At 40.8% G+C, this 23522-nt stretch overlaps 1 protein-coding gene across 2 annotated transcripts in view; it reads left to right on the top strand.

The window, feature by feature from the left end:
• Window positions 1–23522, top strand: part of TEX2 (testis expressed 2) — a 100489-nt gene that overhangs the window by 40414 nt on the left and 36553 nt on the right. The window contains exons 2-5 of one of the 2 annotated variants that reach the window (XM_055319606.1): window positions 138–341; window positions 1686–3348; window positions 21834–22034; window positions 23030–23369. In XM_055319606.1, the coding sequence (XP_055175581.1) occupies window positions 1711–3348; window positions 21834–22034; window positions 23030–23369 (2179 nt within the window). In that variant the 5' untranslated portion in view covers window positions 138–341; window positions 1686–1710. The remainder of the gene's footprint in view (window positions 1–137; window positions 342–1685; window positions 3349–21833; window positions 22035–23029; window positions 23370–23522) is intronic. The other variant, XM_055319598.1, reaches the window with a different exon arrangement.

Raw genomic sequence — 23522 nt, 5'->3', positions numbered from 1 at the left:
AACTAAAGAAACAAGCAAGCAATGTAACATTGTCTATTGTAGATTACTTGTATAAGGGTATAATGTTGGGTTTTATACAATCTATAAACATGTAGGATTTTAGATTTGGAAAGAACTCTTGATCCTCCATTTTACAGATGAAGATTCTGAGAACCAGAGAAGTTTTGGCTTGTTCAAGGTCCCACAGAGTCAGCTGGAAAAGGAGCAAGTACCAGAAGCCCTATTTGCCTGCCAGCATGTATATACCAGCAGCTCCCAAGGCTGCTCTTCCACTCCCCATGATGCCGCTCTTGTACTGGTGGTCTCCCACTGCTCCCCAGCACCTACCCACCCTCCTGGAGGTAAAGGATAGAGCCATTTGACAGGACATATCATGCCCATGCTCATCTTCACACCTTCTCACTGCTTTCTGACCATGCCCCTTCTTCCACAACCTGCCCATCCATTTATTATTTTATTTTTATTTCTTTTTTAAGTAGACTCCACACCCAACATGGGGCCTGAACTCATGGCCCTGAAATTAAGAGTCACGTGCTGTACTGACTGAGCCAGCCAGGTGTCCCTTACCCATCAGTTTTAAAAGCTGAGCAGGTGCCCTGTTTCCCACACTGGTCTCAGCCTCCTCAGAACATCTGAAGTTCATTCCTCAAGTGTGTTTTAGCTCCTTTGACAGGGTATCTTTCCAGATTGTGGTATTAATTTCCATTTTGTAGGGTCACGATGTGTGGTATCCAGTAAAGGGGCCTTTAGTGATTAGGGAGAGAGGTAATGTACTAGATGTCACAGGGGCAGCTTGGTGTCTTCTGTTTTGCTCCCCAGCTTTTCAGCCGTCTTCTCCCCAGCTGGTTGCTAAGCTCCAGAAAGGCAGGAAGCATAGCTTCCGTGTCTCTCACCATAGCCCTTAACAGAGTTCTTGGTTGGTGGTAGGTTGCAGCATTGATACTTAATTTCCCTGCCCTCTGAATCCTGGTTTCAGTTTAAAATATGTTTCCTTTATCCTGAAGCCCCAGAATATGGCCATGTCTTCATGGCTCCCTAAGTACTCTGCCGTTTGGGGAATAAAGAAGCCAACAGGTGATAGCAATTCATTTAGAGATTTCCCTTTCCACCCTTGGAGACTTTGCTGCTGCTTTGCAGTGGCAGGATACTATGAGTCCTGGTGGGAGAAGCAAGCCAAATAATTGTTAGGATTGCTGGGAAAATAGCAATGGAAGCAATAATCCTCCTGGGTTGGCTTTTTATAGCTAGAAAACAGTGGTGAAATTTTTGTTCCAAGATCCTCAAAATCATCAGGCTGCTGCATTCTATCCTGTTGGACTTCTGAAGTAATGTTGGTGACATCTATTGTGCAGGTATTGCACAAGTGTTGAAATATAGAATGGTTGGTAGAAATGAGCCAGTTAAGAGGGAGGAAACGATTACTCAGATGTTGTGAAGTCAGATAGATTGCATGGCATTTATAGTACCGGTTTGTAGTTTGCTCATAAAAGAGAGTGCCTAACTGGGATTTATCTGGTGAAAATTAAACCATCAAACCTGCTCAAGTGAAAAACTGTGGCCATCTGCCAAGTAAAAGCATAATCACCATTTGGAAGTGAGCTTCATCTGTGCTCCAGTGTGCACATGACAGCCTCTCCTATGGAGAAACGGCTTTCTGACTTCTGGTTTCTTTGCTGTTTCCACAGAGCCTGAGCCCTCGTGAAGCCGGCAATGACAAGTCTGGATGGTCGCCATGCCGAGAAAACCATTGACATGCCAAAACCATCAGCCCCCAGAGTGCACGTGCAGAGGTCCGTGTCCCGAGACACTATCGCCATTCACTTCTCGGCATCCGGGGAGGAGGAGGAGGAAGAGGAGGAGGAGTTCAGGGAGTACCTCGAGGAGGGGCTGGACGACCAAAGCATTGTAACGGGGCTCGAAGCCAAGGAAGACCTCTATCTTGAACCCCAGGGTGGCCATGACTCCATTGGCCTTGCTGCCCAGCCCATCCTGGCAGATGGACTGTCCGTGTCCCCTGCCATTTTGCCCGTCTCCAAGAACACTGTAAAGCTGTTGGAGTCCCCTCCTCCGGCAGTGCAAGTATTAAGTACAGTGCCATTGGCTTTGTCCCCAGGGTCGTCTTCGTCAGGGCCCTTAGCTAGCTCTCCCAGCGTGTCATCCCTTTCGGAGCAGAAGACCAGTTCTTCCTCCCCGTTGTCCTCTCCTTCCAAGTCTCCAATCCTTTCATCCAGTGCCTCATCCTCCACGCTTTCCAGTGCAAAACCCTTCCTGAGCCTTGTGAAGTCCCTGTCGACCGAGGTGGAGCCAAAAGAATCCCCACACCCCTCGCGGCACAGGCACTTGATGAAGACATTAGTTAAGTCTCTGTCCACAGACACCTCCAGGCAGGAGTCAGATACCGTGTCCTACAAACCACCCGACTCCAAGCTCAATTTACACCTGTTCAAGCAGTTCACACAGCCGCGAAACACAGGGGGAGACTCCAAAACTGCACCTTCTTCCCCACTCACTTCTCCGTCTGACACACGCTCCTTTTTTAAAGTGCCCGAAATGGAGGCTAAAATCGAGGACACGAAGCGCCGCCTTTCAGAAGTCATATGTGAGCCCCTTCAGCTCCTCAGTAAAATCATCGGGGAAGAGAGTGGCAGCCACAGGCCCAAAGCCTTATCTTCAAGTGCTTCAGAACTCTCCAATCTGTCCAGCCTGAACGGCCACTTGGAAAGCAATAACAACTACAGCATCAAGGAGGAGGAGTGTGATTCCGAGGGGGACGGCTCCGGGAGTGACCCCAGTGTCCCCGGAAGTGACCACCCCAGGTCCTCGGATGAGCCCTCTCGAGAGGCGGAGCCTAAAGCATCCCAGGGGAGCGGTCTGAAGGACTTAGGCCTGAAGACCAGCTCTCTTGTGCTCGAGAAATGCTCCTTGTCTGCCTTAGTGAGCAAAGAAGATGAAGAGTTTTGCGAACTGTACACTGAGGACTTTGATTTGGAAGCGGAGGTGGAGAGTACAGTTGATAAGCTCCCGGATGTCCCTCTCAAGCCGGAGGTGCTGGCAGATGATGGTCTGACCCTTGACAGTGAGGACGAGGCCCACTTGGCCGTGCAGCACCCGGAATTACCAGTGAAGACACTGGGCTTCTTTATAATGTGTGTCTATGGGTACCTCATCCTCCCTCTACCCCACTATGTGAGTGGACTCTTTCTGGGAATTGGTCTTGGATTCATGACTGCGGTTTGCATGATTTGGTTTTTTACACCACCAAGTGCTCATAAATATCACAGATTTCATAAAAACCTACAACACTGGAACACAAGATCTCTGGAGATCAAAGAACCAGAAATAATAAAGGTAAGTCTCTGCAGCAGCTGGCGTGCACATGTGCTCTCTCCCATCCAGCCTGATTTTAAATCCAACTTCATTATTTTAGTTGATTGTTGTGGGTTTTCACACAGCACTGTTTTTAAGGCTTTTAGATCTCTCTGTTCTTGGGATGCCCGAGAGACTTCTCTGGTAAATCTCATTCTAGTTCAGGTTTTACCAATTCACCAAGTAGTTTTTCAAGGATCTCCGCGGTGCTAGAGAGTAGCATTTACATCCAGTTTGTATTTCAGTCTTTAAACTTTCCAGGGATTTGTTACTTTCTGAGGATTTGTTATAGCTAAGACTGTTAGGATTGCCTATTCCTGAGACCCTGGAGAAGGGTTCAGCACTCCTGGAATGCCAGAGATGGAAAGGAGAAAGAGAAGGCAAATTGATGTCAGTGGCTGGTCACGGCTGGCACTGCTCTTTCCTATGTGTACAGTGAGATGTGGGCTGGAGAAAGAGACCTCACTTTCCGGTGCATGACAGTTTCAGGTTGGGCCTCTCAAGGGGTGTCGGGTTGATCCATCCTGGTGCAGGAAGAAAATATTAGAACTGCCGTTCACATTTACTTTTGCATATTTAAAAAGCTTCTGGGTTTTGTGTATGTGTTTCAAAATATACATAATATATAGTTGTAGCTTATATAGTTTGTAAGTCATAGGCACATATACACGTTATATATATATATATATATATGTTTTTTTTTTAATTTTTTTTTTATTTATTTATGATAGGCACACACACAGAGAGAGAGAGAGAGAGAGGCAGAGACACAGGCAGAGGGAGAAGCAGGCTCCATGCACCGGGAGCCCGACGTGGGACTCGATCCGGGGTCTCCAGGATCGTGCCCTGGGCCAAAGGCAGGCGCCAAACCGCTGCGCCACCCAGGGATCCCTATATAGGTTTTTTTTTTTTAAAGATTTTATTTATTAATGAGAGACACAGAGAGTGACAGAGACAGAGAGAGAGAGAGAGAGAGAGAGGCAGAGACCCAACACAGGTAGAGGGAGAAGCAGGCTCCATACAGGGAGCCCAGTGTGGGACTCGATCCTGGTACTCTGGGATCACGCCCTGAGCTGAAGGCAGATGCTGTCACCGAGCCATATAGGTGTCCCTATATATGTTTTTTTAATTGTGGTAAGATACAAATAACATACAGTTTACCATCTTAGCCATTTTAAAGAGTACAGTTTAGTGGCATTAAGTACATTTGCGTTGCTGTGCACTTTATCACCACCACCCACCCCTGTAACTCTTATCTTGTACCACAGAAGCTCTATACCTATTGAACAGTAACTCCTCATTTCTTCCTTCCTCCTAGACCCTGGCAACCATAGTTCACTCATCTTTGATTTTGAATACTCTGAGTATGTCATAAAAGTGGAATCAGACAGCATTTGTCTTTTTCTGTGACTGGCTTATTTTATTTAGTATAATCAGAATTAGTCAGAACTTCCTTTTCTTTTAAGGCCAAATAATATTCCATTGTGTGTATATGGTACATTTTCCTTATCTATTCATCCATCAATGGACACACTTGGGTTGCTTCCACATTACAGTTATGCTGAATAATGCTGCTGTGAACATGGGCGTATATAGATAGCTCTTTGAGATCTTGTTTTCATTTCTTTTGAGTATATACCCAAAAGTAGGACTGCTGGATCAGATGGTAATTCTGTTTTTATTTTTCTGAGGAACCGTTGTACTGTTTTCCACAGTGGGTATACCATTTTGGCTGTCCTACCGGGAGAGCACAAGAGTTCTAATTTCCCCATATCCTTGCCAATGCTTGTTTACTGGTGTGTTTGTTTGTTTTTTGGTAGTTTTTTAGTAGTTCAAAGATGGTTTCATTTTTGTTATGAAATTATATATGGTTGTTTTGATCGCATCACTGAAGCAGTAAAGGCATCCCTGGGATGCTGAGCACCTATAGTGAAAAAGGTGTTTGGTACATTCTCTCATTTAATTCTCATCCCAACCCTTTTTAATTAGGGAGTGCTCATGAGGAATGGAGGCACAGAAAGTTAAGTTTCTTGCTCATGACTAACAGCCTGTGAGTGGTCGGGCCAAGCAGTACTAATTATTGTTTTAAAGAGGAAGATGTTTTGCCCTAACTTTCCTTAAATGCAGTCATGGACTGACAACTTATCTTATGCTGTTTTATGAATATCCTTTCTGATTGATGTTTGAACAATATTGATTGTTTTGGTAATTCTTTTTCCTTCTTAGCCTTAACTTGTTTGGTATGGCTTCATTACTCTTGAGGAAAAGTTATATTTTAGCCTGAGTTCTTTTGTTGGGTATACAGGGCTGTTTTTTAGAAACCTGGCTAAATACTTTATTTTTAAAAAGGGACACTGCTACAGATTAGAAGGGTAGGTTGTATATTGTAAGCCAAAGACTTCAAATGCAAATGTTTTTTGGGCCAATTAATTTTACTGAGTTGGAGATCATACTCTTGGGAACCATTTAAAAAATATGACAACTTTAAAGTATTTAGCAGTGTTGACATTAAATTTAGGACTCAAATGTTGTAGTGAGAAAAGGAAAGTATGCTGGAGTCTAACTTCGAGCATCTGTTTTGTTATATTTTCTCATTGGACATTGGGCTTTACTTTCTATATGAGGTAGGATAACACTAGCTATTTTAACAAATTAGAAGTTTGTATCTTGCCTGCGAAACAATTCAGTATGGCTATTCCTGGTGGGTGGGTGGCCATCTGCACGTGTTGATTCAGAGGCCCAAGTTCCTTCCAGCTTCTGGCCCAGCAAACTTTCTCAAAAATCCATATAGTAAATGTTTTAGGCTTGTGGGTCATGAGTTTCTGTTGCAGTCACTCACTTTTTATTGTAGCAGGAAAGCAGCCACAGACAATGTATAAATAAATGAGTGTGGCCTTGTTCCAATAAAACTTTGTAGAAATAGGCCTCAGGCTCAGTTTGTTGACCCCTGCCCTAGGGTGTTAGAGTTCTTTCATTCAGCTGGCAGAAGGAGAAGGAGAAAGCAGAAGAAGGCATACCTTCTGATGATGCCTGGACCTGAAAGTGACACACGTTATTTCTACTCACATTCCACTGTTAGCTAGTCACATGGGTCCTCCAAAATGTCAGGGGTTCTGGGGAATCTGGGACTTGGATGAACAGCTTCTTCCCTGCAACAGCTAGGGGAAGAAAATGCCCAAAGTTTGAAAGCACAGCTAGCCTTCTCTGCCTCACTTTCATAGTACTTATAAGAGCCCTAGTTATATGCATGTTTATTGTTCATCTCTTCCAGTAACCATAGGTTTCATGAATGCACAGGCCATGTCCATTGTATCATTGTGTCCTTAGCACCTGGCACATATTGGGCACAAGATAAATAATTATTGGATGAATAGGTGGGTGGATGGATGGATAGTGAATGAATGAATGAGGCTTTATTAGGAAATGTAACTGGTGAGGCAATATTGACTCTCATTTCCTAATGAAGTTGCTTTTTATAAGAAATCCCTGTTACTTAAGGAAAAAATGTAGTCATGTTGAAAGGGGTGGTCTTTTAAGAAGACAAAAAATAATTACTAGAAAATAAGGTTATGAAGAGTTTTTTCTTTTCCCACTGCAGTGAAAAGGCCAAGATGGTCCATCTTTGACAGGATCTGGAAATTGGTGTTTACTGTTTAGAAATCATCTGGCAGCAAGTCTGCTTTTCTCTTACCTGCACTCATATAGTGGGGGCCTCCTGAATTCAAGAGAAAAAGACTGCTGGCATCTGCCAAGTCGAGTATTAGAGAAATGGAAATGGTGGCAGGTTCTAGATTTCTGCTGTCTAGATTTATGGCTTTAAAAGAGATGTAGATTGTCCCGACTCTGCCTTCTGTGTACAATTGAAAAGGGGACAAACTGGGGGAAAAAATAAAAGAGATGTAGGAGATTGGCCTTGGTTTCTTTATGAAACAGATCTGTGAACCTGTCCTAGGATTGAAAAAGCCACTTTTTGAAAAGAGCTTGGTTTAGGGAATTAGCGGTTTTGAATTATTTTCTGTGGATCTGGTACTATTCCATTAGCTTTTATAGAGGATGTAATGGTGCAATTATTGAGGGAAGGTATGGAAACTTTAAAAAAAAAATTCACAGACATAGGCTATAAAACCTGCCTGTGATAAAGATCTCTAGTATAGAGGCACAGCCCATTGACAGTGATCCTACGTACTTCATGCCCTAAGCAGACTCTTATCTGGGAACCCCATGAACCAGACAGGCAGGAGAGTTAGTGCTCCAGGACTATTTTAGGAGACTGTGTGTTTTTAAACTTCTGAGGCATGTAAGTTCTCATTGATGGGTCCAGGACTGAGAGTCTGAGTCCTAAATTGGCTCCATAAACAATTCAGAAAGCACTGCAGTTTTTCTTCAATGAGACTTCACATGAAGATGAAAGGAAGGAGAAAAGTAAAGCTCTTTTGTACTTTATCCAGGTGATTTTACCATTCCATCTAGTGTGGACATTTGTATTTTAAAATGACCCTGCTACAAGGGCGCCTGGGTGGCTCAGTCAGTGAAGTGTCTGCTTTTGGCTCAGGTCATGATCCCAAGGCCCTGGGATTGAGCCCCAGCATTGAGTACCCTGCTCAGTGGGGAGTTTGCTTCTCCCTCTCCCTCTGACCTCCCCCTGCTCATGTTCTTGCTCCCTCTCTCTTTCTCTCTCAAATGAATTTTTAAAAATCTTTAAAAGAATGACCCTGCTGCTGTGGTGAGTATGTAGGATGGAGAGCCACAAAGACTGGTTAGTGGCCAAGGAGTAGCTGTTCTCAAAGACTGGTATGTGGCTGATTTGGCCTCATGACCCTCCACTATCTCTCACTCAACCCTGCCAGTCAGCAGCTCTCTCCACTGGCACGGAAGCAGTCAAAACCTCCATGAGGCCAAATAGTTGTCACAGAGCCCACAGAATGACTCTTAGAGCCTCCTCCAAGGCCTGCTTGTTCTTAATGTTCATACATTAATCTTCATACATGATGAATTCATACATTCATGCTGATGCTGAGAAGCAGCAAATAGGAGAAAGGTGGCTAGACAGGCACCAAGTGACAAGTGGAATGCGTGAAAGCCAGTGGGTGAGACCAAAATGTTAGGAGACGCTAATGTGCCTGAAAGCTTGGCAGCCTGGGTTTGTTAGCTCAAGGCAGAGCCATGTGTGTGCTGCAGAGTCCCAGGGGTTCATTTTGAGCAGCAGCTCCTGTGTGGTAACCTTCTGGGAGGTTTACTTTGGGTGACTAGCTAGATACTGTGAGTTGGGGACCCTGGAAAGAGTAGGTTTGGGCATGGGGAGAGTGAGGCATTTAGCGTTAACATTGCATTTGGGATATTTGTTTTTCCTGAGCATTCTTAAGCAAATTGGTTGCTACTTCTCTAAGAATGTACTTGTCACTTGACCAGGAGTGTACTTAATTAATTCAGTGTTATTCCTGCTCACTGATGCTTCCACATATCTGTAATGATAAGTTTCCTGAAGATTTCATAAGGTTCTTGGATTTATGTTTGCGTATATGACTCATACAGTTTTGAATTATATTCACGGGTAAATTCTTTATCTCAGACTTTCAAACCACTTACAGAACACAACAGTAGAATGTTGGTTTCTGGAATGATGATCTGTCTCTTTTTAAAAGATATGACCCAAAAGGCCGACTAAAATTATGTTTCCACCATTGCAAGACTAACAGAAATGAATTTTGGAGAATCCTTTTTCCTTGGGTTATATCACATTTAGATTTTTAGTAAGAGGGATAGATTTTTTAAATAATTGCATTCTCTAAATATAGGCTTTGGTTTTGATATGTAAAAATAATTTTGTTGGGAGAACATTATTTTTAAAAAAAGCATTTCTTTCTATATTATACTGAACTGAAAATATCCTGCTCCTGTAATGGGTCACTTGATTTTTTTTTCTTAAGATTTTATTTATTTATTCATGAGAGACACACAGAGAGAGGCAAAGACATAGGTGGAGGGAGAAGGAGGCTCCCTTTAGGGAGCCTGATGTGGGACTCAATCCTGGACCCCAGGATCACTCCCTGAGCTGAAAGGAAGATGCTCAACCACTGAGCCACCAGGCATCCTGTCACTTGAATTTTATGGATGGCTTTTATAAACATGGCTATTTCCCAGCATCCCTTGTCATTTGAGAAGTATCAGCTGCAGGCAGCCCTCACTTACAAGCAGGTACCCGTGTTTTAAAGTTGGTTGGAGAGCTAACTCTGTAGAAAATGCTTCCTGAATTACATAGGAACAATGTGGCTAAGGAGGTCAGGTGACTATAGAACAATTTTTTTTCTTGAACTTTCATTTTCTAACTTTTTATTGTAGAAAATGTCTAGCATACACAGAAGTAGAGAGAATAGTATAATGAAACTCCATGTACCCAACACCCAGCCTCATCTTAACAATTATCAACATTTTGCCAATTTCTCACTCAACTTATCAGCTTATAACATGGCTAAGCAGTAATTCCAGTTCACTTATATATGACTAAGTTTATAGCATCATTTCCTTGAAAAAATGTATTTTGAATTCTGGCTAGGTATTTCAGGACTGTGCTTTTTAGTTTTGTTGTAGGTTTTATGTATGGGGTGGGGAGAGAGGCTGTGGGTACAGTGGGCCTGAAAGTTCTCAATAATATTTTTTTGGAAGAGTAGGGTATTAACCATGGGAAAAAATCAAGGCTAGTTATCTTTTCACTCTAAAATTTATTTTAACATATAAAAAAGGTACTAAGTTCATTGAAGACTATTCTTATTGTATAATAATTAGCCTTTGGCGGGGAGGGACAGAGGCGGAGAGAATCTTTTTTTTTTTTTTTTTTAAGAAGCAGTGTGCATGTGAGAGGTGGGGGTAGAGAGTAGAGGGTGAGGAGGGTAATAGAGAGAATCCCAAGCTGACTCCACACCCAGCACAGAGTCAATGCAGGGCTCAATCTCACAACCCTGAGATCATGACCTGAGCTAAAATCGAGTCACAACACAACTGACTAAGCCACCCAGCCACCCCAAAAATTAGCAAAACTTTAAGAGGATATTTGTATCACCAAAGACAAGGAAAGGAGGTTGCCAACAAGATGGTGCCAGAGAATGAGCATGTTGGTGTGTTGGTTCCTGAGGCTGCTATTGTAAACTGTTTCGTTCTTTTGCTTTCTTTCTTTCTTTTCTTTCTTTCTTTCTTTCTTTCTTTCTTTCTTTCTTTCTTTCTTTTTTTTTAAGATTTTATTTGTTTATCATGAGAGACACAGAGAGAGGGGCAGAGACATAGGCAGAGGGAGAAGCAGGCTCCACACAGGGAGCCTGATGTGGGACTTGATCCTGGGATTCTGGGATCATGCCCTGAAGCTAAGGCAAACCCTCAAGCAGGCATCCCTCTTTTGCTTCTTTTCAATGGTCTCCAAGATGAGTTGCTGAAGACACTATCCACGAAGAAAGTATTAAAGTCTCTATTTGTATATATTGTTATTCTTTCCATCTAAGAAAGTAAATAAGCATTGCTAATATTTAACATACAGATAATCATATATTGACCTTTGCTGAAATACTTAGAAATTATCAATAAGACTATTTGAAATATGGGGGATCCCTGGGTGGCTCAGCGGTTTGGCACCTGCCTTTGGCCCAGGGCGCGATCCTGGAGTCCCGGGATCGAGTCCCACGTCGGGCTCCTGGCATGGAGCCTGCTTCTCTCTCTCTCTCTCTCTCTCTCTGTCTATCATAAATAAATAAATATTTTAAAAAAAGACTATTTGAAATACGGATTTATATCCATTATCATTAATGATGAGCTTTACGCTAAGTATATATTATTATGCATTGAGGTGTCAGCTGAACAGAGTACAAAGCTATCAGGAAGGAAAAACTAAAAATTACCAAAAGGCTAATTATTTCATCCTTTTCTCTTAATTCCTATTTTTTACCTTTCATAAAAGCTGTAATATGATAGAATATATATATAACTTATAAGTAAATGGACATATTGTGGGTATATACTTAAATTTTTTTAGCTGATAGGAGGTATGATCTAAAAAGTTTAGAGGCTACTAAATTATTGGCTTGTTAATCTATTGTTTTATAATTTCAAAACTTGTTAATATGATTTAATGGTTATCATGTATTAACATAAATAAGACCTTGATTATTTTGGTTCATCTGAGATCATATTATTTTTCTTTCAAATTTGAATGTCCAGGGGTGCCTGGGTGGCTCAGTTAAGTGTCCAACTCTTTTTTTTTTTTTTTTTTTAAAGATTCATGAGAGACAGGCAGAGACTTAGAGGGAGAAGCAGGCTCTTTGCAGGAAGCCTGATGTGGGACTTGATCCCTGGACCAGGGATGCCTTAAGTTGAAGGCAGATGCTCAACGGCTGAGCCACCCAGGCGTCCCTAAGTGTCCAACTCTTGATATCAGCTCAAGACATGATCTCAGAGTTGTGAGATTGAAATCCCATTGGGCTCAGCACTGGGTGTGTAGTCTGCTGAAGATTCTCTCCCTCTGCCCCCCTCCCCAATTTTTTTTTTTTTTTTGAATGTTCATTTTCTTACTTCTCCTACTATTTACCAGTATGTTTTAAAAAGTGTTCTTTGGGGCACCCTGGGTGGCTCAGCAGTTTAGCGCCACCTTCAGCCCAGGGCATGATCCTGGAGACCCAGGACCGAGTCCCACATCAGGCTCCTTGCATGGTGCCTGCTTCTCCCTCTACCTGTGTCTCTGCCTCTCTCCCTCTCTGTGTCTCTCATGAATAAATAAAAAATTTTTAAAAAGTGTTCTTTGGTCTTCTGAATTGGGTAGATGCTACCCTGAAGGATAAGAAAAGCTGAGATCAAGGCCATTTTGCCAGGCAGAGTCTGTGCCTTTAGCTCTGATTCCATTGCTTCTAGTGATGTGGCTGTGAAGGTGACCTTGAAGTAGGCAGTTGGAGGATGTGGATGGTATTGATGCTGGTGCTTCTCTCCCCTGATGGGCTTTTTTCTCTTCTTGATGAGGTCTTTTAGTAGTGTTTATTTTGAATGTTGATTATTTGCTTGAGGCAAATAATTCATAGCATGAAGTCTGTATGTCTGTAGGGTTTTGTTTTTTTGTTTTTTGTCTTTTACAGGTAAAATCAAATTTGTGTCTAAAGTTCTGTAAATTTAAGGAGACTGTTCCTGCCATATTCTCTAAGTCCATGATCTATGAGATCATGTTTTGACTGATGACTCCAGTTCTAAACCATTAACACATCAAAAAGACTTGAAACCTGCAAAGAGAAAACCTTGCTTGTGTTTTAGTTTTGGGGACGACAGAAAAGTAATCTCCTTTTTATCTTCCTCAGAGATGATTTCCAGCAGCAGGGGCCCCAAGCCCTGGCTCCATCCTTCTGTTTAGGATTTGCTCCTTCCCTGATAGACTAGATGAAGGAATGATGCAGGGGAGCTGAGTGACAGGCAGCCTCAAATACCAGCACAGCCATATGATGGCGGAATGTCAGCCTACAAGACGCTGAAGATAGATAGGGAAAGCCCCATCGCTTCCCCAGGCCAGAGGGCTGGCGCTTTGTTCTGGTCGGCACAGCATCAAGCTGACCAAGAGAGCATTGGTCTTGACCTACTGGTTGGCCCTGTAACTGAAAGTAGACACAGTAGTAGTTCTCGCAGACTTTATTATTTTGCAAAAGGTTAATTGCAGCTTTTAATCTTTCCAAGCATTAAATTAGTCCATTTATAGATTGTGGTTTGTATTTTCAGAGATAGGACTTCTAAATCCAGTGGAGAATTGAAGAGAAACCCCTGACCTTTTACAGAGGGGATCACAGGACCAGTGTGTGGGCCAGACAGCTGCAGCTCGGCTGACTGTGGTCATTGTCCCCCCAGTGTGTGCATTGTCTCCATTTTAACATTTCCAGCCTCAGAAAGAAACAAGGCTTGTCTGAGCTGCTTTAGTGTGGGTTGAGAGAATCTCTGAGTTTTTTAATTGAGCTGTTGAAATGAAATGAGTTGCTAACGCTATACTATAACTCTTTATCCCCACTTCCATGTCCCATAACAAAATAAAATTAGAGAAATATCTTACCTACTGAGAAATTGAGGGTTAAGAGTTTTTGAACAGCTGAGCAGTAGACAGCTGGGCACTATATGTGAACCAAGTGAAGGCCTTGAAGTTGCTGCACTGCTCTCAAGATTTGATCTTTGACTGCTTAGCTCTGGAAATTCTACTTGCAGCTTAATCTGGGGTGGTGGTCAAGCCACGGAGGAGAAATTGGCTGATTGATGGTATCAAAAGGCAATTGGGAGATCACTTTCTGCAAGGACAGACTTGTGTGGTTTGGGAACAGAAGTAGGAGAATCATACCTGGCCACCTCTTGGCCCAAGCCTCCAATGGCCATCAGCATCCTGGTTGCCGGACTGACATGAGGCAAGTAGCATCCCCTGTGAGTCTCTCCAGGTTTCCTCTCAAAGCTTGTAATGTTCTAGAAGGAGCCCTGCATGAGGATCAGGAAACCTGAGCACCAGTCATGACACCTGCCTCTCTCTGCTACAGAGGAGTAGTAGCTAATTCAGGTTTTTGTCCTGAAAAGCTTTAACATCTTTTAAGATTCTTCCTGAGGTTTCCTTTTCTCTTGTTCTATGCTATTTTGTGCAATTATAACTTGGTTTTTCTCCTTGGGAGCAGTGGTCAAGCCTTCTACTTCAAAGTAACCTCTACCACTCTCTGTGCTTGTTGGGATCTCTGCTCCCTCTGTGCTTCTTTCTACTTAGCAGCTAGAATACTACTGCAGGCTGTGAAGGGGACACCAGCTTGTCCCACTCACTTGTACAGATTTCATGTAATCCTCACAGGCGCTGTCCGAATTAGGCTACAGTCATGTATTGAGTCAAAGAACATTTATTATAACTCCAATGGTCTTGCAGTGTTTGTACTTAAGTAGACCAGTCAGTTAACAGATACAGTGATAGGAGGAAGGTAATAGAAAACAGAGCCTCAGTGATCAGAGAGGCTCCCTAGAAGAAATGTCACTTTTGCCACGACCTAGGGGATGACTAGCCAGACAGAAAGTGGGCCATGCCATGGAGAGGAGGTAGGAGACTAGGCTCAAAGTCAGGTAGACTTGGCTTAAGTCCTGGCTTTGCCACTCTCTGGGCCACTTTTTTTTTTTTTTTTTTTAAACCATTCTTTAGGCAAATCGCTTAACCTCTCTTAGAAAATCTTAGGTAATTGGCTGAAGTAGCTAATGTACCTGAAGTGCCTGGATCATACTAGGAGATCAAATGTCAACTATTATTACAATTATTCTTAAATATCCTATGGGTAAGATTTCTTCCTTTTAGTATGCATGCAAATTATACCTCAATAAAGTACCATCAGCATGGAGAAATTCATTATGGCCAGAGCAGAGGGTGATGTGGGGATGGGGGAGGCATGGAACTGGGGAGTAAGCCATGTTAGACCATCTCACTGGCATGAAGACTGAGAGTCTAGGGATAAGCATCATCCAGCCTGGCAGTTAGCAAGTGGTGAAGCCAGGATTTGAATGCAGGTGTGTCAGATGAAGCAGTTCTGCTAATATCTGTGGGTAGGTTGCAGTGCATGTGTTTTGACCAGCAGTCTGTCATGTAATCAAGTATTCAGGCCTCACTGAATCAAGGTCAGGCCTCACTGAAGCTAACAAATGATTGTCCACAATAGACGTGCAATTGAAATCCTGATTCATGGGTTGTATTTATTTGTTTGTTGGCAGCTGTGGGCTCTAGCCTCTGATAGCTCCTGAACCTGAAGAAAAGAAAATGGTAGCACAGGAAGCAGGGAACATGAAGATAAAAGGAAGGAAAAGTCACAGGGCCCTTTTTATTGGAATGCAGCCACTGGTGGTTCTGAAAGGAGTGGGTGGGGAAGAGGAGGCTCAAGCCAGCCCTGAACCAGAAGGGAACTTGGAGCCCCCTTGACCTTTCCCAAGGGAAGGCATCTCCTAGAATGTTTCCCCAGGCCTACCCTCGCCTCTCACTGCTGTGTCCTCTCATGGGTCAGGTGTGGGGTTTTGTTCCTAAACTGTGTAGGACTTGAAACTTTCTTTTCTTCTCCACATGCCTCTATATATCCGGTGGTTCTAATATTGCTGCAATTTGGCAAGTGGTAGAGAGTGACCTGTCAGAGCAGTCAGCGAAGAACAATCACATATCATCTTGGAACTGTGGCCATGTTGGGGGTCTTGGGTTGTAGCCCAGCAAGAATTCTGGAGGGCTGGCTCTTGGCTTGGGTAGGAGCTCAGGCTGCTGGGTCGAGAGCAAATCCTTGAAGCACTGTGGAAATGGTTATTCTTGTTAACCAGATAAAGGAAGTTTACCAGGAATAGTAATGGGGCAGCAGTTCGTTAGACTAGTACTGAGCAATGGCTCTTCACCAGTGATCCTGTAAACAGGTGAGCTGAAGCATGCTTGTGTCCTAATACATGTGCCTGTGTGTCCTGTTGCCTTTGCTTATTCCTCTGTTTTTTAGTAGAAAAAACTTGATGTAAGTTTGTTCACAAATTGAGTATCTTTTAATGATCTTATAGAACTCTAAGGGTTTTCAAAAACTTTAGCCTTTTACTTAGATTACTTTTATACTTTTTAAGATTGCATGTTAGTTTTTTTTTTTAAGTTTATTATTTTTAGTAATTTCTACACCCAACATGGGACTTGAACTCATGACCTTGAGATCAGGAGTCATGTGCTCTTCTGACTGAGCCAGCCAGATGCCCTGCCCTGTGTGTTAGCTTTTTAAAGTGGTTTTGAATTTCTAAGATTGGATGTTTCATCTGGAGATTACTTAGATTATCTTCTCTCATGTAATTTGGTAAAGCAGAGTGTAAAACACAGCATAAAACTGCATGTGTTGGAGGTTTGAGCAAGAGGGGCACCTGGCTGGCTCAGTCAGTACAGCATATGACTCTTGATCTCGGGGTCATGAGTTCAGGCCCCATGTTGGGCATAGAGATTGCTTAAAATAAAATAAAATTTAGAATCCTGGAAGTACAGTAAGAGAAGAGAGGAGGATGTTGATTGATCTGCTTGAGCCTGGTGTCTAGGCTCAAAAGCCAGAACCTATGTATTGGATGTGTACTAATATAAGTAGCTGCTAGCCACATGATGCTCTTGAGCGCTTGCAGTGCAGGTGGTTCAAACTGAGATGTGCTCTAAGTGTGAAATATGTGCTGGATTTTGAAGGCTTAGTACAAAACAAAGAATGTAAAATATAATTAGAAATTGTTAATGTTATATGTTGAAATGATAATATTTGGGTATACAGACGACCACTGAACCAACTCTCTGTGCAGTCAGGAATATTCTTGTATAACTTTGGATTCCCCTAAAACTTAACTACTAATAACCTGTTGTTGATCAGGAAGCCTTACCAATAACAAATAGTCAACATATATTTTGTACAGTATGTGTATTATATACCATATTCATAAAATAAGCTGGAGAAAAAATATTGAGAAAATCATGAGGAAGAGAAAGTACATTTACATTAATATACTGTATTCATTGAAAAAATCTGCATGTAAGTGGACCTGCACAATTCAACCCATGTTCAAGGGTCAACTGTATTGAGTTAAATACATTGTTAAAATTAATTTCACTTGCTTTTTTCTTTTTTATTACTACTAGACAATTTAAAATTAGATATTTTCATGATGCATATTTATGGTTTATATTATATTTCCAACAGATAGTGCTTCCCGGGACAACTCTACATTTTCTGACTTACTAGGAAAAATAAAATGAAAGCAATTGGAGAGAAACAACCTTTTTTTCCCCAAAATGTCTCTTATTCATAAATCATTTAACCTGTGCAATCTCAGAAGTTTCAAAACAGCTCACACTACTTACTCTAGTTCTCAGAAACTGTCCTGTTATTTGAGAATAACTTCATAATATTTTTTTTTCTTTCAGCCTTTTCTAATCTGGTGATATCTAGATGACAACTTATAATGCTGGGTATTTCTTCATAATATTTTTTTTTCTTTCAGCCTTTTCTAATCTGACAACTTATAATGCTGGGTATTTCTTCATAATATTTTTTTTTCTTTCAGCCTTTTCTAATCTGGTGATATCTAGATGACAACTTATAATGCTGGGTATTTTAGCCAAAATTCCAGTATCATGTTAGTTCTATTGGCTTTTTACGTGTCCAGTATAATTTTACATAGCTAGAAACAAATGAAAAATCTTATATGGAGATATTGTAGAAACATTTGACATATCAAATTATTATTATAACTGAATAATCAGTAAAAAAAGGTTTAACATCTCAGCTAAGATATAATATGGACCCCACAGAGGGTGTCACCTCAAATAGCCTGTGTTCTAGGTAGGAAATGTACACTCAGAGTGAAATAATTCAAGAAGAGCATTCCCAAGTGGGGACTGCATGGCTAAATGGCTCATAAATTACACGATAAAAGTTACTATTTTAATCTCATTGTCATTCCCTGGGACTAAGAAATGTTTAAGCACCAGTCCTTCCATCCCTTCCTCCACAGATTCTTCTTGGGTTTAGTAGCTCTGCAAGTAAATACAGCCTGGCCTTTGAGCATGGCTCTGAAGCAGCCCAGAAAAATCAGATCTGCTTCACGTTCTTTATTAATCTAGTTGCCCTTAGAACTTTAGGCCTAGTAAACGTATTTCTTTAAGAAAGTATTTTCTGCAACCAAATTGGATAAAAAGAAAACTGTGGATTATATGCCAGGAGATCTTTAGTAAAAATGTTGTGTGGAACATATCAGACAAACATTGTTTAGAAAGACATATTTATAGAAAATGTATATTTTTTATAGTGTACATGGAACATTCACCTGATACACCATATTATAGTGAATGTTCGAATTTAACGAACTTAAAAAACTTAGTGAATAAAAAATGAAGTTAAAAGAACGGAAATTTTATAAAGCATGTTTTCTGACCATCATGAAATTAAACTTAAAACCAATAACAAAGACATCTGAAAAATTCTCAAATATTTGGAAATTAAACAGCATACTTCTAATTACCCTGTTGGTCCAAAGATAGCCCCAGGGGAAAGTAGAAAATATTTAAATGAAATGAAATTAAAAGTATAGCATATCAAAAATTACAGCTGACACAGTGCTTAGAGGGAAATTAATAGCATTAAGTGCTTATTTTAGAAGTACTAATTACTGATATTAGGTAATATTACTAGACTCTACAGACTTAAAAGCATAATAGGGAAATATTACAAACATTATGCCCAGAAGTTGAACAACTTATATGAAATAGACAAATTCCTTATAAGACACAAACTACAAAAGCTCACTTGAGAAGAAATAGTGTAATTTCCAGTAGAAACTTAAAAAAAGAATTCATAGTTTATTATATATTTATTTATTTATATTTTTATGTTATTTAAATTCAATTGAATTCATAGTTTAAAACCTTTCTATAAAGAAAACTCCAGGCTGAGATAGCTTCCTTGGCAAATTTACCAAACCTTTAAGGAAGAAATATTTTATACAAATTTCCAGAAAATAGGAGAAGGGACACTTCCCAACTTATTATATGAGGCTAATTAATATTGAAAGATATTGCAAGAAAACTATAGATCAATTTCCCTTATGAGCTTAAAGGGACAAGTGAACAAAATATTATTAGCAAGCCAAATTCAGCAATGTTTGAAAAGGATAATTATAGTACTGTGCTGGTAAACTGGCTCTCTGGGTTAAGGGGAAGCCCTCTTTGTACTGTTCACTGATTTCCATGGTATAGAAAATCCCACAAAAAAACGAAATCTCCCACCACGGCCAGTTGTAAGCTACCACTGTGAGGTCCCCAAGCACAGAGTCAGGAAGAGATGTGTAGAATTAGCTCTTGTGAGCTGGGATAATCCAACTTCAGCACATTGTGACCAATACATAATTTTACTAAGAATGTAAGACTGTTTCAACATTCAAAAATCAATGAATGTACTAAGTAAAAAGGCAAAAAACTATGAACCAAAAAATGTGCTTGGTTCTATACTTAGCCAAAGAAACCTACCCAAACTGATACCCTGGCAGTACAGTCCACTCCGGGTCCCACTGTGCTCTGTGTCGCTTGTCCCCTGTTCATTTCATTGCTCTGATCATTGCAACACCTAGATTACACCCTCTTCCTGTGGCCACTGCTTGCTCATTCAACATTTTTAATGACTGCAGTGATGCACTGGGAGGAAGGAGAGATATTCCTAACTCATGCAAAAAAAAAAAACAAAAACAAAAACAAAAAAAACACCAAAAAACAAAAAAACAAAAACCCCCATAAAACTGTGTTAAGATATATAAAATTATATTAGCTCATAAATTTCACACACACCCCACGAAAAAGTACTTTTGTCTGTTTTTACTTAACATTCAGAATACTCTTGGTGATGACCTTTTTCTTCTTTTTTTAAAGATTTTGTTTATTTGAGAGAGAGTGGAGAAAGAGCACGAGCTGGCGGGGGAAAGGAAGAGGGAGAAGCAGGCTCTCTGCTGAGTAGGGAACCCAATGCAGGGCTCGATTCCAGGACTCTGGGATCAGGATCTGAGCCAAAGGCAGATGCTTAACTGACTGAGCCATCCAGGCACCTGGTGATGACCTTTTAACAGTTACTCCAGGAGGGTTGTAAAAATGAAGACCTAGTTCTCTATTGATTTGGGAGCACGCTTGGGTCAAAAATCCTGTCCTTTAAAAAATTTTTGTATCAACTCCTAACACATTACTTGGGATATAGACTCAGTGCATGTTTTGATGAATGGATAAATAAATAAAAAAGAGAATTCTAAGGATTCCTCATTTGCAGAGGCTTCAGGTCGGGACTTCAGTGTGAGGCTCAAGTACACATTGTGGAAATGGCCATTCTTTGAAAAGAAGGACATTCTCAGTTGCATTGTGATTTTTAGTACCTCTCTGGTTCAAAAACATGTATAAAATGAGGGGAGTATAGGGGTGCTGAGGTTGCTCAGTTGGTTAAGCATCCTACTCTTGATTTCAGCTCAGGTCATGATCTCAGGGTCTGAGATTGAGCCCTGCATTGGTCTCCTCATTCAGTGGGGAGTCTGCTTGAGATTCTCTCTCCCTCTTCCTCTGCTCCCCTCCCCCATGTGCACATGCATACACTTTCTCTCTAAATCGTAAAAAAAAAAAAATGAGTATGGAAGGGAATCAATTAAAATTCCCAAGAGAACTTCTTTTAAAAAGATCTGGGCCACTATATCATCTGAAAAAGGACTGTGGGGCAGGTAGAGTATTAGATGATCAATATTGAGTATTGCTATGAGAATAGCTTTAGCATAATTTTATGGTGTGTTGTCCATACCTATTAATATATGTGCTCCTTTTGAAGATCAATGTATAAGTACATTTGTGTTGATAGAGGGGGGACCTGGGGCATAATGCAACTCATTTAAGTTACTATATATCTTTTGGTTTTGACATACTATTGATCATATCTATAATACTTAATGGCTAATATCATCTGCCTTACTGTGTGATTTCAGCGAGTTAGTAATGGAGTGGTAGTTCTCTCAGTCCTGGAATGGTAGCGTGAATGAATATGATCTGTGAAATTCCAAAGATGTTTTGCAGGTGAGCTGAGAAGAGGATGAGTTTGGCAAATTGAAGAAGGCCAGACTGGGTGGGATTATTCACACCTAGAGGTCAGGCTGAAAGACTTTCTCTATTTACATGAATAACACGTTTGAAAAAAAAAAAAAAACACGTTTGAGTTTCCTGATTTGCTTGTTATCTTTTAAAAAGGAAAGAAAGTTTGCCTGCATGGTTCTGTTGGTTAAGTGTCTGCCTTTGGCTCAGGTCATGATCCCAGGGTCCTGGGATCAAGCCCCACGTCAGGCTCCTTGCTCAGCAGGGAGCTTGTTTCTTCCTCTCCCTCTGCAACTTTCCCTGCTTGTGCTCACTCTGTTTCTCTCTGTCATATAAATAAATACAAATCTTTAAAAAAATAATAAAAAAGAAAGGAACCCTTTGGGATCCCTGGGTGGCGCAGTGGTTTAGCGCCTGCCTTTGGCCCAGGGCACGATCCTGGAGACCCGGGATCGAATCCCACGTCGGGCTCCCGGTGCATGGAGCCTGCTTCTCCCTCTGCCTATGTCTCTGCCTCTCTCTCTCTCTCTCTCTCTTTCTCTTTCTCTTTCTCTCTCTCTCTCTCTCTGTGACTATCATAAATAAATAAAAAAAATTTAAAAAAGGAACCCTTTAATTAGAGAAATGGACATTATCATTATCCCTGCAAATTCAGATTTTTAGTTATCAAAAACCTAGCAGATTACACCTCAACACTGATTATCATTCTTCAAGCTTCGCATTTGTCTTAGCAACCTCTAGTTACCAATGCCTTGATACTTGCGTCACAGATTTGGTTTCAGTGTCCCAAATATTTTCATTTTTGTATCGAGTAAGATTTGTGTTTATTCTAATTTCACTAATGGAAGTTTTTCTCCATCAGGGATGGATGAATGAGATTTACAACTATGATCCAGAAACCTACCATGCAACTTTGACACATTCAGTCTTTGTTCGACTTGAGGGTGGGACCTTAAGACTTTCAAAGCCCAATAAAAATATATCTAGGAGGGCAAGCTACAATGAAACAAAGCCAGAGGTTACCTACATCAGCCAGAAAATCTACGACCTTTCAGAAAGCAAGGTAAGCCTGGTAATTTGAGAAACTTAAATGAAAGAAAAGCATTTGGAATCTTGGTTGTTCTACTGCATTTTTCCCCTCAAAAAGGTGTATGTGTATTGTGTAATATGTATATATGTGTGTGCACGTGTGTGTTTAAAGTATTATTATAATTTAGGGCAGTACCCTTCATGCAAATCCCCCAAGCATCTTTTTAAATGCAGATTCTAAGTGCAAGTCTGAATAGCCTGAGAGTCTGCATTTTTATGAGCTCCCAGGTGATACTCTGGTGCTGGTCCATGGACCACACTTTGAGGAACAAAGGCATAGCACACTCATCTGACTTTGAGAGTTAACTTTTTCAGTCCAATGAAAAGCTATGAGTAGTGGTGCTAGGGTAATAATGAATGAAGACTCTGAAAATTATGGTTATGCAACATAACTACATTTGAGAAGTATTATATACTACTGTTGAGAATGTAAATTGTTCATTATTCCAAAAAAGCTATATGTTCTCTGTTGTTATAACTCAAGTGAGTGAGCTTTAAGTTTACCCTGAATGACAGAAGTATTTAAAATCATTTTTGTATAAATTCATTCTTGAGACTGATAAGCTTCCCATCTAGATCTAGTTCGATAAACTCTTTTTTTTTCAAATTTAAAGTTGATCCAGGGTTATGAAACTTGGTTGATGATAACCTGCTTAATAATTTTTGTGCCAAAAAAAAAAATTAAAAAAAATAATTTTTGTGCCACTGTTACCTGAAAATTATAGATACTTGTAATTCTTGCAAAGTTCTTAAATATCTACTTCTGGAATGGGTTTGAAGAATAACAAGTCACTTCTAAAAATTTATCCCAGTTTCTATAGTCCTCTTGTAGATGGGTGGTAATTATTTTACGCTCATTATTTTAGTCAAAAAAGCTATAAAGTTTGCATTTGTTTCCTGCATAATATTAATGCACAGTGTGGCTAGTTCTTAATTTCTTATGTCAATCATCATTTCTCTTTCCTGTAGATTTATCTTGTGCCTAAAAGTTTGGCTCGAAAACGAATTTGGAATAAAAAGTACCCCATTTGCATTGAACTTGGTCGACAAGATGACTTTATGTCTAAGGCCCAGACTGATAAAGAGACTTCTGAAGAAAAGCCACCAGCTGAGAGAGAGCTGGGAGGCGAGGACCCTAAGAAGCCACCCCATCCTCAGGAGGGAACAAGATCTGGCCAGCGAGATCAGATACTATATCTCTTTGGGAGAACTGGCCGAGAGAAAGAGGAGTGGTTTAGGCGATTTATTCTGGCATCTAAACTGAAGTCAGAAATCAAGAAGCCACCTGGTGTTTCTGGAAGTAAACCAGGTAATGACACGTGCTAAATGCTCCAGTATTTTTAAAAGGCACATGGGCAAGGGAGAGAGATTCCCAGGTAGGAAGGAATGCCACCCTGAACTGATGATGGTCTGCTACCTAAGGAGTGTACCTAGGAATCGTTTACCTTTTAGGTTGATCACT

Source organism: Nyctereutes procyonoides, unplaced genomic scaffold, assembly GCF_905146905.1.
Source record: "Nyctereutes procyonoides isolate TBG_1078 unplaced genomic scaffold, NYPRO_anot_genome, whole genome shotgun sequence".
NCBI classification, from domain to species: domain Eukaryota; kingdom Metazoa; phylum Chordata; class Mammalia; order Carnivora; family Canidae; genus Nyctereutes; species Nyctereutes procyonoides.
The sequence above is the reverse complement of the archived record's forward strand: the minus strand, read 5'-3'. Positions and strand labels throughout refer to the sequence as shown.